The following is a 13,533-nucleotide window of genomic DNA, read 5'->3' as shown; positions in this document are numbered from 1 at the left end:
CTTGATTTCCCCAGAGGGCCAGTTCTGCAGTCTCTCAGCACTTGTTAGGACAAGATGTGTCTTGATACTTGAGCTAGGATTATTTTTTTTCCCTTTCAGTAGTTCCCTTTCCTGCTTTGCCGTGGTGTACCTCTCTTTTCCTTGGCTTCATCCATGGCAGAAGGTTGCTAAGCCAGGTTCTTTCTCCTGCTTGATTACCAGGGGTTTGGAGAAAAACAGTCTTGTGATTAAAGGCGAGATCTAGAAGCTGCTTCTTCTCTTGACAGCTTTCTTCTTCTTGTCCTTGGCACTGGGCTGGTAACTTAGTGGGGACATTTCTGGGTAAAGAAACTGTCCTTCCTCTGAAGAAGAGTATAATATTCCATTAGTACCTGATTAAGGGCTTCATGATTTCTTCTCATTAAGGGAGGAAAGGTTTTCCTGGTCATTGTCATCATACATGATGTTCATACCACCTACTGCCCACTGGGCGTATGGCATGAGCCTGTTCTTCAGGCAGAAGGCACCACTATTCAGAGATGGCAGAATCAGGAAGACGTGACTTCAAGCTTCTGCCTTATGCTTTAAATGCTCAGCTGATGCTGCCAAAGAGACGTAGGCCTTCCTCCTGGGAGTGCATATGAGGGGTCACCAGACATCTTCTCTCCTCCCTGTAGGGGCTGCCGCCTTGAATGTAGCCCTTCAAGATCTGGGGAGACTGCCCCTAACACAAAAGTGCAGGTTATTCAGGCAATGCCGAGTGAATGAAGATCAGGGGAGGAAGACAGCCAATGGAGCAATCAATAGGTGTCTCAGATATCCAGGCCACTTTCTTTAAGAGAGCTCTGATCAATGCATTGCAACAAGGGAACTGCATGGACACCAGAGCTTTGCTGTCTCAGGTTCTCCTGGTGTGATGCTGCAGGGCAGGCGAGACTCGCTGGGGAAAGTGGCAGGCAGAAAGCTCTGCCCATGGAGCCCAACTGGCTCAGATGTCTGAAGTGTTGGCCTGTCTGGCTGCCTGTGTCTCACTTTCCCCTTCCATTCTGAGTGTGCCTCCAGAGACCATTAATTAGACCCTCACTAGCAGGCTCAGATAGGAAGCTGCTGAATCTGGAGTCCAGGATTCCAGCAGACTCCAGTCCCAATGCCCCTGCAGAGAGGCACCATTCCTAGAAAACCTGTGCTGTGCTGCTCTTGGCCTTGCTATAGCACCAGCCTGCAGGCAGTGGGAGATGGGGTTTCTTCACAGCTTCATCCAGGAGAAGCCATGGCCCCTTCTCTGCAAAAACCAGGGAAACCTGAGCACCCTGTGGTACTGCTGACCCCAAATGAAGATGATACCTACATACATGCCTGGTCAGTGGGGATGGCCAGTGAAGGAAGGCATGCCCTGCAACTTGCAGAGGAAAGGCATTGTGCAGACCTGGACATCCCTGTCTTTGGCCACCCCATAGCCCCTCTACTCCCAGCACTCTCTGTCTTGTGCCCCCAATGACCAAAATGTAGCTCTTTAACTCTGGGCTCTACAAAGTAGATCTAGATCTCTCCGGCTTTCTAGAATGATGGATAGAGAAATTTCAGTGGTTTGGCAGTTCTCTTTTAAAACCTCAATATACCTCGTCAGTTTTGGGGAGAATATAACCTTGCCATTCATGCTCTAGCCACCCATGGCCTTTCTGTTCTACAGCAATTTGTCGTCAAGGGGTAGATGTAATTTCAGGTGACACATGGCTTCTGCAAATGGGCTCAGAGGTGTGATTTTGGACATTGGCTGGTTAAACATGACCTCACAGCCTTGCTCTCCACACCTCTGCTGCCTCTCTGAAGTCACAGTCTTGTGTGTCACCTTGCAGAACTGCATCATGAAGAGGACAGTGATGTCAGTCCTTCTTTGTATGTCAGTGTGGTGGGTTGACCTTGGCTGGCCAAGTGCCACAGAAAGTGCACTCAGACCCCCTTCTCAGCAGGACAGGGGAGAAAATACTATGAAGAAGTTTGTGGGTCAAGATAACGTCAGGGAGATCACTGAGGAATTACCGTCATGGGCAAATTTCAACTTGAGGAAAATTTATTTTATTGCCAGTTAATAGGAGAGGAGGATATTGAGAAATAAAAACAAAAATAAAACCACCTTCCTCCCCCTTCTGCTTCTTCCCAGGCTCAACTCATTCATAAGGTCTGCCTCCTCCCCCCCAAACATCACAGGTGGATAGCGATTGGGGACTGCGGAAAGCCACCCTGTCCCTGGTGTCTTTGGGAATACCTGGCCTATGAGGACCTTGCAGCAAGCTGATAACCCTTGTGCTGCCTGAAGGCCTGCATCTGTGTGAATGTTGGAGGTGGTCCCCACTTTAAAGATGGCAAGCCTGTAATCTCCAGATTTCAGAAGTGGCTGTCTCTTAAATCCATGCTCCTCCTGTTGAAGACCCTGGCTGAGTAGGAAACGCTGTAGCCATTGATGCTTTCCTAATGTTTACTCCTAACTCTGCTAGGTATAACTCCTAACTCTCCTAACTCTTTCCCTTACCAGCTGTAGCCAGGGGCTGATGGTGTAAATGTTTCCCAATTAAACAAATCTGTCACCCTGGGCAGGCCTGTCTCTGTGATACTATAAATTGGGTGCAGTCATCTAGTACCTAAACAAGGGATTCCAAGTACTGGCAATCCAAAACTACTTCCGCTTAGTAACTGTGCCTTCATCTTTCACTAAAATCCAGATATCTGGATCAACAGCAGAGCTCCTTTTTGGCAACATAACCAGATGGAGGGTGTTTCATTTCTGTTTTCAAGTGAAAGAATCTCTCAATGGAGCAAAGTGTTTGCAGCAACCTCTCCTCTTTCCCTCCTGTCCCCATCCCTGCTTGCAGACCATGTTTTCTCAAAAAGATATTTGATTTCAGTGAAAGCTCAGCTGACATCCCTGCAATACGCTCAGGTTCTTGCTTTGTGCTTCCTGGGAAGGATGAGGGCTCCTCCGGGGATTCTGGGTAATTGGGTTAGTGGCCAGCTCATGTCAGGAAATTAAAAGGCAGCCCCGATCAGGTTGCTGCTGCATGTGATTTAATGGCTTTGTATTTATAGAGTATTCTGCCTCCAGCCGGTGCCAGAAATATCACTATTGGAGGCATCCAAATGAAAGAAGAGAAAGAAAAATTATTTTTCTTTCTGTAAAATACCCCTGTGTTTAAAAACAGACAGGCAACCCCCTGTCCTTTGAAACAGGATCTCCAAGTGCAGTGAATGGCATCTTGATGTCTATATCATCCACACCTAACTATTTTCCAAGGTATGAATCGAGTGTTTGCAATGTGGCTGGGGGTGGGCTGTGTGGTGGCATGACATAGAGCATGTGCTGCCTTTGACAGGGTGATGGTAATTCTCCAAAGAGGAGGCTTCCAGTGGATGGACAGTCCACAAAGTACACACTGGGCTAATGGCACTTGCTGTCTTTTTCCTGACCATAAGACTGGTGCATCCAGGACCCTCCCCACATCTTCTCCCATATCCAGTGGATTATAAATCTGTTTAGTTTGGTTCCTCCCATTCGTTTATTAATCTGTCTAGGTTCTTGCCATACCTAACTAAATCCCCATTCTGCCAAACATGAAGTCCAGGCTCCACCAATGTACATCTGTTGAGAAAGGCATCACCTCCACACAGGTTTATGGTAAACACTTTGTGCATTCTGTCACCAGGAATTATGCTTAGTGCTCTTATAACGTGTACGGAAGAGAGGAAGCTGATAAAAGCTGCAACCATCCAGGGACGTTTAGACCCCAACCATTGTGTTACAAGCTTTTAGGCAGTTCTGACAACATGATAAGGCCAGGTTGGATGGGGATTTCAGCAGCCTGGCTTAGTGGAAGTTGTCCCTGCCCATGGCAGTATGATTGGAACTAGATGATCGTTAAGGTCCCTTCCAACCCAAACCATTTTATGATTCTATGATCCTCTGAGGTGAGCAAGAGTGGGGTGGGACTGAATGTCTGAATCCATTTCCCTGACTCACCTGCTGCAGGGTATCCTGAGAGGATCTTTACTCAGAATTGACTAGCACAGCTGTTCTAAATTTAAGAATTAAATAAAAAGTGGACACTAGTTCTTACTCTTGGAAAAGCCTCTGCTGAGGTGACACTGCAAGGTTGCTCTAGGAGGCTGGCCAAGGCAGCAGCATGGTGTGTTGGTGATTCTAACTCCCTCACCTCTGTGGATCTCCATCATAAGTGGGCTTCTCTCCCTGCAGTGGTGGGGCCCTCTCCATTGTGTTGCTTACCTAAAAATTTGTTTCTTGATCCATGCTTATGTTCCTTCACCTGTTCCAAAAGGCTCATATGCTCTACCTAAATAGGCTGAGACAGAAAACTGGGCTAGAGAAAGCATTGGTTTGACCGTGCAGGAGTTCTCTTGGTAGTCAGTGGAGAGAAGTATCCATCATCACTCCTGACCTGTCTGACCTGTGAGATGAATGTGGAGGTGCCTGCTTCTCTCTGTTGCCTGTCAGGGGAGCCCAGATGCATGGAAGGGAGCTATCAAAGTCTAAAGTAAGCTGAGTTAAATCACACCCTGGGCTGCAGGTCTCTCTAGGCAGTAAACACCCCTTCAGGGATTTAGCTCTGAACACTACCTCTTGGAAAGTTAGTGGGCCTCTGGTACCAGGTATATCAGACATCACAGGGCGAACCTGTCCCTCTGAGTCCAGGGACTCTTTAACCAGACAGACAGCAAAGCTTTCCTACCCAACAGCATATCCCTGAAAACATCAAAGGTGGGGCAGGCTGCAACATCCTGCTTGAACTGATCTAATCTGTCTGTAGGCCCTTGTAACACAGGAGATGGATTTTTTTCAACTTCACTGCCTCCCTCCCCAGGGTAGTTCCCCACCCTTCCATTGCAAGTGTCATTCCCAGGATTGCTGACCTGCATCATGCTAGTTGCTGCATTTTAATGGCCATGCTGTGACCCTCAAGTTGGTTTTCTGTGTTTCAGACGTGTTGGGTAATTACACCAGTCATCTATCAGGAGATTTTTCCAGGGGCTGACCTCTTTTTGCAGCAGTATAAGAGCCTAATGGTATAAAGAGTTCTTTTTCCCTTCCCATGCTGGAATCTCAGAGTAATGAAAGAGCCTAGTCAGGTTGCAGCCTCTTCACTCTCAGACAGAGATGCCTTTCCCTGTAGTTTATTTCTTTCCCAATCTTGGCAAGACTAACATTTATGGTCAGCACTGCTCTCTGTTTCGTACATAGGCCTCCTCCTGGCTCACTCATCCCATCACCCCATCCTGTTGTCTGTCCTGAAGTTCAAAGCAAATAGGGAGACAGAAATTCTGTAGGAGACACCTTGGGCATAACCCTTTTTCCTTTCTTTCTTCTCTGCTTTCAGCCTACGCCTTCCAGCTTCCTTGGGCAGTGCCAGTCCATGTACTTTAGATGGCAGCTCCTGGGGACAGGGACATCCCTATTAGCTACAGAGCACCACCCCAGCTCAGACCCTGGGAGAGCAAGCAGGCTGCACTGATGCAGAAACTGCAGCTCAAGGGTCAGATGGGCAGTGGCCTCAGGACCTGGCTGGTGTATGGGGAAGCTCAGCAGAAACAGCCCCAGGGGCATTGCTGTCTCGCCAGCACTTGCTCTATGTTCCCTTCAGTTGTGTCCTTCTGGATCTAGACACATACTGTACCATACAAACCCTGTACCTTGGCTCCTCCACTAGCTCTTTTGGCAAGATAGATCTTTCTGTTCCTATCAATTCATGGGCATGTGATAGGACTCGATGGAAAGTGAAGTGAGGCCAGTAATTTGACGCGACAGCTGATATTGGGCCTAGACTGTATTTCCCACTGGCCAGGGCTTAGCTTCACAGAGCTTTTAAGAGTATTTTTAGTCCCCAGAAAATAAAACAGAAACTAAACCTGACTGTGTGCTGTCGCCTCTGCATACTCGGCTATTTTTACTTCCGACAGACTCGGCCTGGGTCCAGCTTTTAAAAAAAGCTGGAATTATTTTACTTCCATTAAGAAAAAAACCCGAAAGCCTGATGTTATCAAGTCAGTAAGGGGACATCTGATCCCAAAGTTGTCGGCAGACGTCTCTCTGAGGGGCATGTCCGAGAAATGCAGGGAGCTTGAACAGATCAGCAGATCAGCTCTACCACTGCAGAGGCTTGGTGCTGGCACAGACCTCGCTACAAGAGCACTTGGAACACGAGTGGCACCCACAGGACGCTTAGAAAACTGACATCCCTACCCCAGGCAGGATGGTGAGCCGAGAAGTCCCGCACAAGTCCTGTCCCTGCCCTGCTCCCTGCTAGATCAGAGGGAGCTCAGGCAGGCTGGGAGCTGACAGTGTGTGCTGCCAGTGAGCCAAGACTCAGTCTCTATGGCAGACACAGCGGTCAGCACCTAGGTCAGACGGGGTGCCAGGACTCTTATGCAGGGTCCCTCAAAAGGTAACAGAATTCAATGACCAGCAGCAACGTGCAACATGGGAGCAGGAGGAGAGGGATGTTTCAGCACAAATAGCCTTCATTTGGTGAAGAAGCAGCTGCCAGAAGGGTAGGTTATCAAGGGATGATACTTCCCAAACTTTGCGCTATACTGTTGCATGTCACATTGTGTATGTAAGCACTCCTTTCTTTACTGTTCTAGCAGCCCCTCCTTGCTGATACTGTCAAGAAGGGAGGTCCAGGAATGCCTGTGGTGACAATTTTGTAGGATGAGTGCCTTCTCTCCTGGGAAGTGGCCAGTTGTGATCCATGTGAGAAATGGTTATATCCAGGAGCTGGAAGGCAACTGCTTTCTCTTGCCACTGTCTTGTCAAGCTGTGGCACCAAATCCTATGTAAGAGTCTTCAGTATGGACCAGCTGCATCTTGTAAGTGGCCACTGCACCTTGTAGTTAAAGCTCAGGAGACTGCACATTTGGTGTGAAATCTACCCATGGGGTTACAGTGTATGTACCACTCAGCCTTGCTCCAGCCCTCTCTCTCTCATCTCCGTTCTCCTTACACTCATTTCCATTCATATCTTAGTTTACATCCCCCTCAGTTTCTTCTCTGCTCAGTGCTTTCCTTCATGCTGTTTCTCTGAGCTCACCCACTCCATTTTAATGTCCTTTAGTGTCCCTTTCACAGGTACATTGTAACCAGACTGCCTATCTTAAAATCAACCACCAAGGAAATCAAAGTACAACAGCAGGTATTAACAAGCCACCTGAATACCACAGCTCAGTACCAGGTCCTGATTTTGTCCATGTCCTTCCCTTCCATGTAGGTATGACCCATTAGGCTGTCAGATCTTTGGGGCAGGGATTCTGCCATGATGCTTATGTCTGGAGTGTCACACTCAGGGACTCAGACTGAAATGCTTTTGTTTGCTGTAGCACCTGCAGGTTGCTGGACTCAGCAACTAGCGCTGGGATGCGCTATGCAGGGGTCAGCCTATTCACCGACTCTGCGGCTGGAGCGATGACAACAGGGTAGGGCAGTGGCTCTGCAAATGCTGATTGAAAACATTTGCCTCAAGGAGTGTCGCACAGGATGGGGAACAAGAAGAGGACAAACACTTGTTCAGAATTAACAAGCCGAAGTCCTTGGGCAAACAGACCTCTATCTGCTCAGTGAGGGAAGGAGGGATGGAGGGTAAATCTCTCTGCATCTCTCTTATCTTTTTTAAATGCACTTAAGTCCTTTGTGTCCTTATAATCTGATTGAGGGTCCGTAATACTGCTACAACCTGTGCAGCCATCCCTCTGCCAAGCAGTGGAGGCTGGCATGCTTCTCCTTGGGAGAAGGAAAGGAGCTTCTTCCCCTATTTCCTCCCTATCCCTCCCACTCTTCCCTCCCCACTGCTTATCAGACTGCATGGTGAAGGCATCCTGGAGGGCTCTGTGTTGGTTTCTCCTGGGCTGAGAATGGCATCTCCCTGCACTGACATCCTGCCCACTTGTGGGAGTGATTGGCTTCTTCTATGACCCTTCTAGGACGGTCCTGGGGAGCTGAGATACAGGGCTGAATTCCTGCAACCTGTTCTGGATTTCCCCACAATCTTTGAACAGACCCTTTTAAATTTCACACCCGGTTACTTGGTTTACTGGCAGTTCCTGAAATTTGTATCTCTCCCTACTCTCCTAGCTTATAGGTAGGTGTCATTGATTCAACAGAGAATGGAGTAGAGGTCTTCTTTCTTGGGAAACCAGGGTACACTTATAGCAGGAAAGAAATCACAGATGGAAATGAAAGCTTCCTGCTTCATCCAGGACTTTATTAGTGCTGTTTCTCAGGAATCTCCCTAGATAATCTCAGGTTTGGGATTCCCTTGCTGCCCTTTCTGAAATCACTCTCTGGAACATGTTTGGGCTCCCAGGAAGGAGTGTTGCCCACATGCTACCTGTTGCAATGGGCAACCTTTTCAGAAACAGTACCATGTAATGGAGGAGAAGAGTGGTACTTACACTTAGGGATGTCAGCGAATTCTTCACACTGGCTGAGAAATAGAAAATGGGGCAGGGAAAGGAAATTACTCAGTTTGATCTGAGTTCACCTTTTCAACTTCATGTCTTTTTCTCAGTCTTCAATGTCTGCTGTCCTCCCATAGCAGCCACTTGCAGCAGCCGTTCCCTTGCTCTGGAGATCTCTAGGCCTGCTCATTCCTGCTTTTCCTGCTCAATGGGAGCAGCAGGACTCTTAAAAGAAAGCAGCTACATAGCATTAATAGCACCATGCCTCTATGCCTCTGTCCCCACGCACCACAGCTTACAGGTAATGCAACCTAGGCCTCCATGCAGGTGTTGCTACCGCCAGTGAGATTTTGCTGTCAGACTGTGTAAGTGAGTGCTGCTGGCCTGGTTGGTGCTGCTGTTGGGGGGTCTTGGTACTGTCTGTCAGTGAAGCTGGTTTGAGTGCTCCAGCCATGAAGAGTATCAGGATGTAGATGGTGTAGCAGGTAGTGGTTTCATGCGGTGCAAGCAGGGCTGGTGTGAGCATACAGTAAAACCTATCTCTTTCCCATGACGTCGTAAGCAAATGTGGCATTGAAGTGCACAGTGTGGCATTGAAGTGCACAGTGTGACAGACCTGTCAGCAGACTGCAGGTTTTTTCAGGTGTACAAGTTGTTCAAAAAGCATCACTTCAAAGCTGATTTGGAGTGTTTGCTTTTAGTTGTTTGTGTTTATGCAGTGGATTGATTGCAAAATATTAATGGCTCACTGTGATTAGTAAGTGTATCACATAATTGGTTCCTGTGATCAGACTAGATAAACTCATGTGTGTTTCTAAGGAAGTACTTGCATAGTGTAAATTCAAATTTTTATTCTATTTGAATGCTTCTACATTTACCTTGAAAGTTTGGGGTTTTTTTTGCAACAGCTTTTTCTCCCAGCAAGACTGAGTTACCCAAATTTCACAAGACCGATTACCAGAGACCATATCGCTGGCCAGAAATAACCGACAATTGGACAAATACTTATGTTTTTTTTCACTATTTGTTTTTAACATAGTGTGTTGTACTAATCCAGCAGTTCAGCTACTGCTCCTGGTCTATTGATGCTGCTATGGTTTTTTGCATGGTAGCAATCGCTGGTGCTTCCCAGTCACTGGGAACTGTTTTCAATGTGCCGCTTGCAGTTTGATTCACTGTATTTCGGAAAAGTTGAAACAAATTCTTCAGTGACTCCCTACTTCAGCTTTATCATTGCTTGATTGTAGTAGAGGTTGTTTCTATTTATTTTGGTTCTACTTTTCTTGCAGTTGCCTTACTTGATCAAGGCTGAAACATCTTTGTTGAATTCATAGTTCATAATCTATTTGCTCTAGGTCACTTTTTTAAAATATATCAGTGAGAGGTCACAGAACATTTAACTTCTCATTTTTAAGAACAATCTAAAAGCTTATTTTTATAACTGCAGGTCTGATTGACATTTAAAGTTTGGGGTTTTTTTAAAGATCACCTAGAGGGCATTGAGGTCTGAAGCTTTTCATTTGCCCATCAGATTGATGGTGTTTCAAGAGTTTGAATAGGTTAATTTCCGTCTTCATTAATGTTTTGAATAAAACTAAAGCTCCCAGCAGCATGGTTAGAGCTGGAGGCAGTCTAGCTGGTATTATTGGGATTGCTGGGTTCAGCTGAGATCTCAAGTGTTTGGGAGAGGGAAGCTCCCCAGAGTGTGGGGAATGTCTTACTTAGCAATTTTTAGCATCTGCGTGTCAAGGTTCCCTGTGGCACTAAGGAATCATGAGGATTTATTTTGTTTTACCTGCAGGTGTTCGTCTGGATCGAGTCCGCGGAGGCCGTCAGAAATACAAGAGGAGACTGGATTCTGAAAGCAGCACTTATCTGAGCTTACAGATCCCTCCCCCAGCTAAAAAGCCACGTACGTATTGGTCTTGAATTGTGGTCTTCTGAGCAACCACTAAGTTTCTTTCTATTGATCTTCCAAAATGTACAGCGGAGCAGTTGGCACTTCTGATTGCCGTGTCAGTCACCAGCACTGGGATTTTTTAATTATGATCATAGTGCAGAGGTAGATTAGGTATAGCTGAGGTACAGCCCAGGTACTATATTCATAAATACCAGACCTTTCCTATGAGATTATGTAAATTTAGTGATACTCTGATCTTTTCCTGTATCCAAGCAATATTAACAAAACTGGCCCCATGCTGATTTCTCTATTCCATACTACCTACCCATAGTTCTCGAAACTTTTCCACAGTCCACCAACTGATTATTCATGCCTTCTCCTTCCCTTGTTGGACCTACCTGAGACAATGGCTGACAACCTTACAATAGCTTCTTGCTTTTGTCATCCCTGTACAGAGCAGGTTTGGCACAGGCAGATCATAACAGCCTATGTATCTGCAGTGTAGTCTTGTCCTGTTGTGGCCAAAACCATTTCTAAGGTCATATGGGCTCTATAGTCATGTCTTACCGAGGAAGTTCCTTCTAGAAAGGGCTGTTATGACACCTTATGTCACGAGAGATACAACAACTTCTCCTTTGAAATATGCAGTGACTAAGATCGTCTCCCACTTGCTGGTGGCTGAGCCAGAGAAGATTTATGCCATGCCTGATCCAACCATGCCAGAGAGTGACATCAAAGCCCTGACAACCCTCTGTGACCTGGCAGACAGAGAACTGGTGGTGATCATTGGCTGGGCAAAGCACATCCCAGGTAAACTGTGGGAATTACAAGGGTGTAAGTATGAGCAGCAAAGGGAGCTATTATTTATCACTGTGCTTATCAGTTTTGTCTTCAACAAGGATTTTTATATAGTGATGGGTGGAAATTACTGCTTGTGGTTGGCTCTCATTGGTAACAAACTCCAGTAGGTGCATAAATTTATGACTCTGTGTGTGTGTGCCCTGGGATTATGCAGAAGGCTTTGAGATTATATGATAAAGTTCTCTGTTGTACCCATATTGAGTGGCACAGCAAAAGCACTTGGGAAACAGGCCTTGGGATGGTATGGTGGGCTCAGTGATTTTGCACTGCTAGGTCTGTTGTGTTTGTAGATGAATAAATGTTATGGCAGTGACCAGACTTTACTGCTGATGACAAGGGAGATACCTACCCTGTCTGTAGTGGACATATACTCATTGACTATATCCAGTAAGTGCCTGTATGATTGAGTAACATAGCAAGTGTCTCACACCTGCAGGTAGGATGGACCTAGGCTGAAGGAGCAGACATGGCCCTCAAGGGGGTTCTGGGGACAAAGATTTGGTCTGGAAAGGGAAAATTTCCCCTCTCTCTAGTTCTCTCCCACCCCTCCAAAAGAAAAAAAAAAAAAAATAGGTTGGATTTGCTTGTGGAAAAGGTTGGCCAGGTAACTTGGAGGGTGTCCTTGGGGTTTACATGGCTGCTTTCCAAAGACTGCTTCAGAAGCTTAGTGTGAACAGGTCACTACAGCTATCTCCTGTCTTCTGTCCCCCTTTCTTGGGGCAGGAGAGTATCCGAGGCTCAGCCGTAGGATCACAGGATTTAACCCATACTGCACATTGTCTGTGTCTTCCACTGCATGGGTCTGTGTTCGCTTGCATTGCTTCTTGGCTTTAAGTTCTTCCGTGTTTGGTGAGGCATCTCACCATGAGTGATCAGACAGTTCACTTCTCCCATGTATTTTATTTCTCTTCATGGCTCCTTTTTTGGCTTTTTGGTGGTTGCTTCTCTTTTTCAGAGGGAGCATTTCTCCTGGGATTCCTAGTTTCCTGGGTAGATGGAATATGGACTATTATGTGGTGGGACTATGAAGTCTGGAAAAACTTTTTCAGGACAGTGTTTCTGAGTAGAGGTTAATCTCAGTGGTGCCCTTCTTACACAAGATCTGCAGTATATGCAGGGATTACACCCATCGCTATTGCCAAAATCCATCTGGGGCTGATTCATCACAAGTGGGGTTACAGTGGCGATTAAGGAACTCAGCCTGGATTGCTCTACTAACCCAGAACTTGGGGTGTTAACAGGAATGGTTTTAATGCAATGCAATTAGCTGCTACAGCTGTCCAGTGAGGTGCTGTTGTATGTTCTTCTAACCTTGGCTGTTTCAGTTTGCGCAGCATGCCCTGCTGGAGTTCTCCGGCTTGCAGCTGTGGGATGAGCATGGGATGCTCAGCTCCAAGTTCATAGTGAGTTTTCCAGCCTGCCATGGCGATATTATCCCAGAGCAGGAGTATAGTAGAGATTAGTCCTGCACTGTGAAAGGGGCTCTTTCTCTCCTTTCTGAAAGGCAGGACACACCTGCCATCGTCTCAGTTTTCTTTGTGTATGTTCTTTTCCTGTCAAAAGCCCTGCAACATGGTAATAGCCATCAGCCTGGCACAATTCAGACCAGCAGTAGTATTATAACAGGACTGTGTGCACAGGAGCTTAGGGATTGTTACACAAGGGAGCAGTACTGAGAAACAAACATAATAAAAGACTGTTCATAAAAATGGAACAAAATACCCTATAGATCTGAAACAAATATGAAACATACTGAGTTAGGCAGCAAGGGGGCAGAGCAGGGCAGGGCCAGGAAGCTGCCAGGTGTCTAGATTATCCATGCCCTGTATTTCTGCCTTCCGAGGAATTTGAGCAAAACAAAATTGCTTCCTATGTTCATACACTCTTGGACAGAGGGGGATGGAGAAAGGAACAAAAGTCACATATTCCTGCCATGCATTCTCACTGAAATTAGTAAAGAACAGTGTGATGTTAAAATCATACCAACCCTTCAGGATCCCAGGTGTCAGCACAAACTTCTGCCCCACAGTGTTAGCAAATATGATCAATTAAAGATACTCTTCTATGACAACAAGAAAGCATGATTTAATGGTGTTTAGCAAGTGTTATTAGCTCAGTAGCCTTATTAACCATTAGCTCAAAAGCCATGCTTAGCCAAAGTGGAGTTATCCCCTTCTGTGTGAGGCCCCCTCCCCACTACCCACCCTCCCCCCTGTGCTAACTGTCTTTGAACATCTACCTTTTCTTCGTGCCTTGCTGCAGGGAGACAAGACTTCTCTCGAGGGGTGACGATGAAGGCTCTCCCAGGGTAGCTGTTGTGCTGTTCTCACTAGGAA

General features: G+C 46.5%; 1 protein-coding gene across 1 annotated transcript in view; it reads left to right on the top strand.

Annotated features, from left to right (window-relative positions):
* Positions 1-13,533, top strand: part of ESRRB (estrogen related receptor beta) — an 80,385-nt gene that overhangs the window by 56,480 nt on the left and 10,372 nt on the right. Inside the window, exons 4-5 of the mRNA XM_030484237.1 lie at positions 10,238-10,348; positions 10,985-11,146. Coding sequence (XP_030340097.1) covers positions 10,238-10,348; positions 10,985-11,146 — 273 coding nt within the window. The remainder of the gene's footprint in view (positions 1-10,237; positions 10,349-10,984; positions 11,147-13,533) is intronic.

Source organism: Strigops habroptila, chromosome 4 (assembly GCF_004027225.2).
Source record: "Strigops habroptila isolate Jane chromosome 4, bStrHab1.2.pri, whole genome shotgun sequence".
In the NCBI taxonomy this organism is placed as follows: Eukaryota; Metazoa; Chordata; class Aves; order Psittaciformes; family Psittacidae; genus Strigops; species Strigops habroptila.
This window is presented reverse-complemented; position numbering and strand designations above follow the sequence as displayed.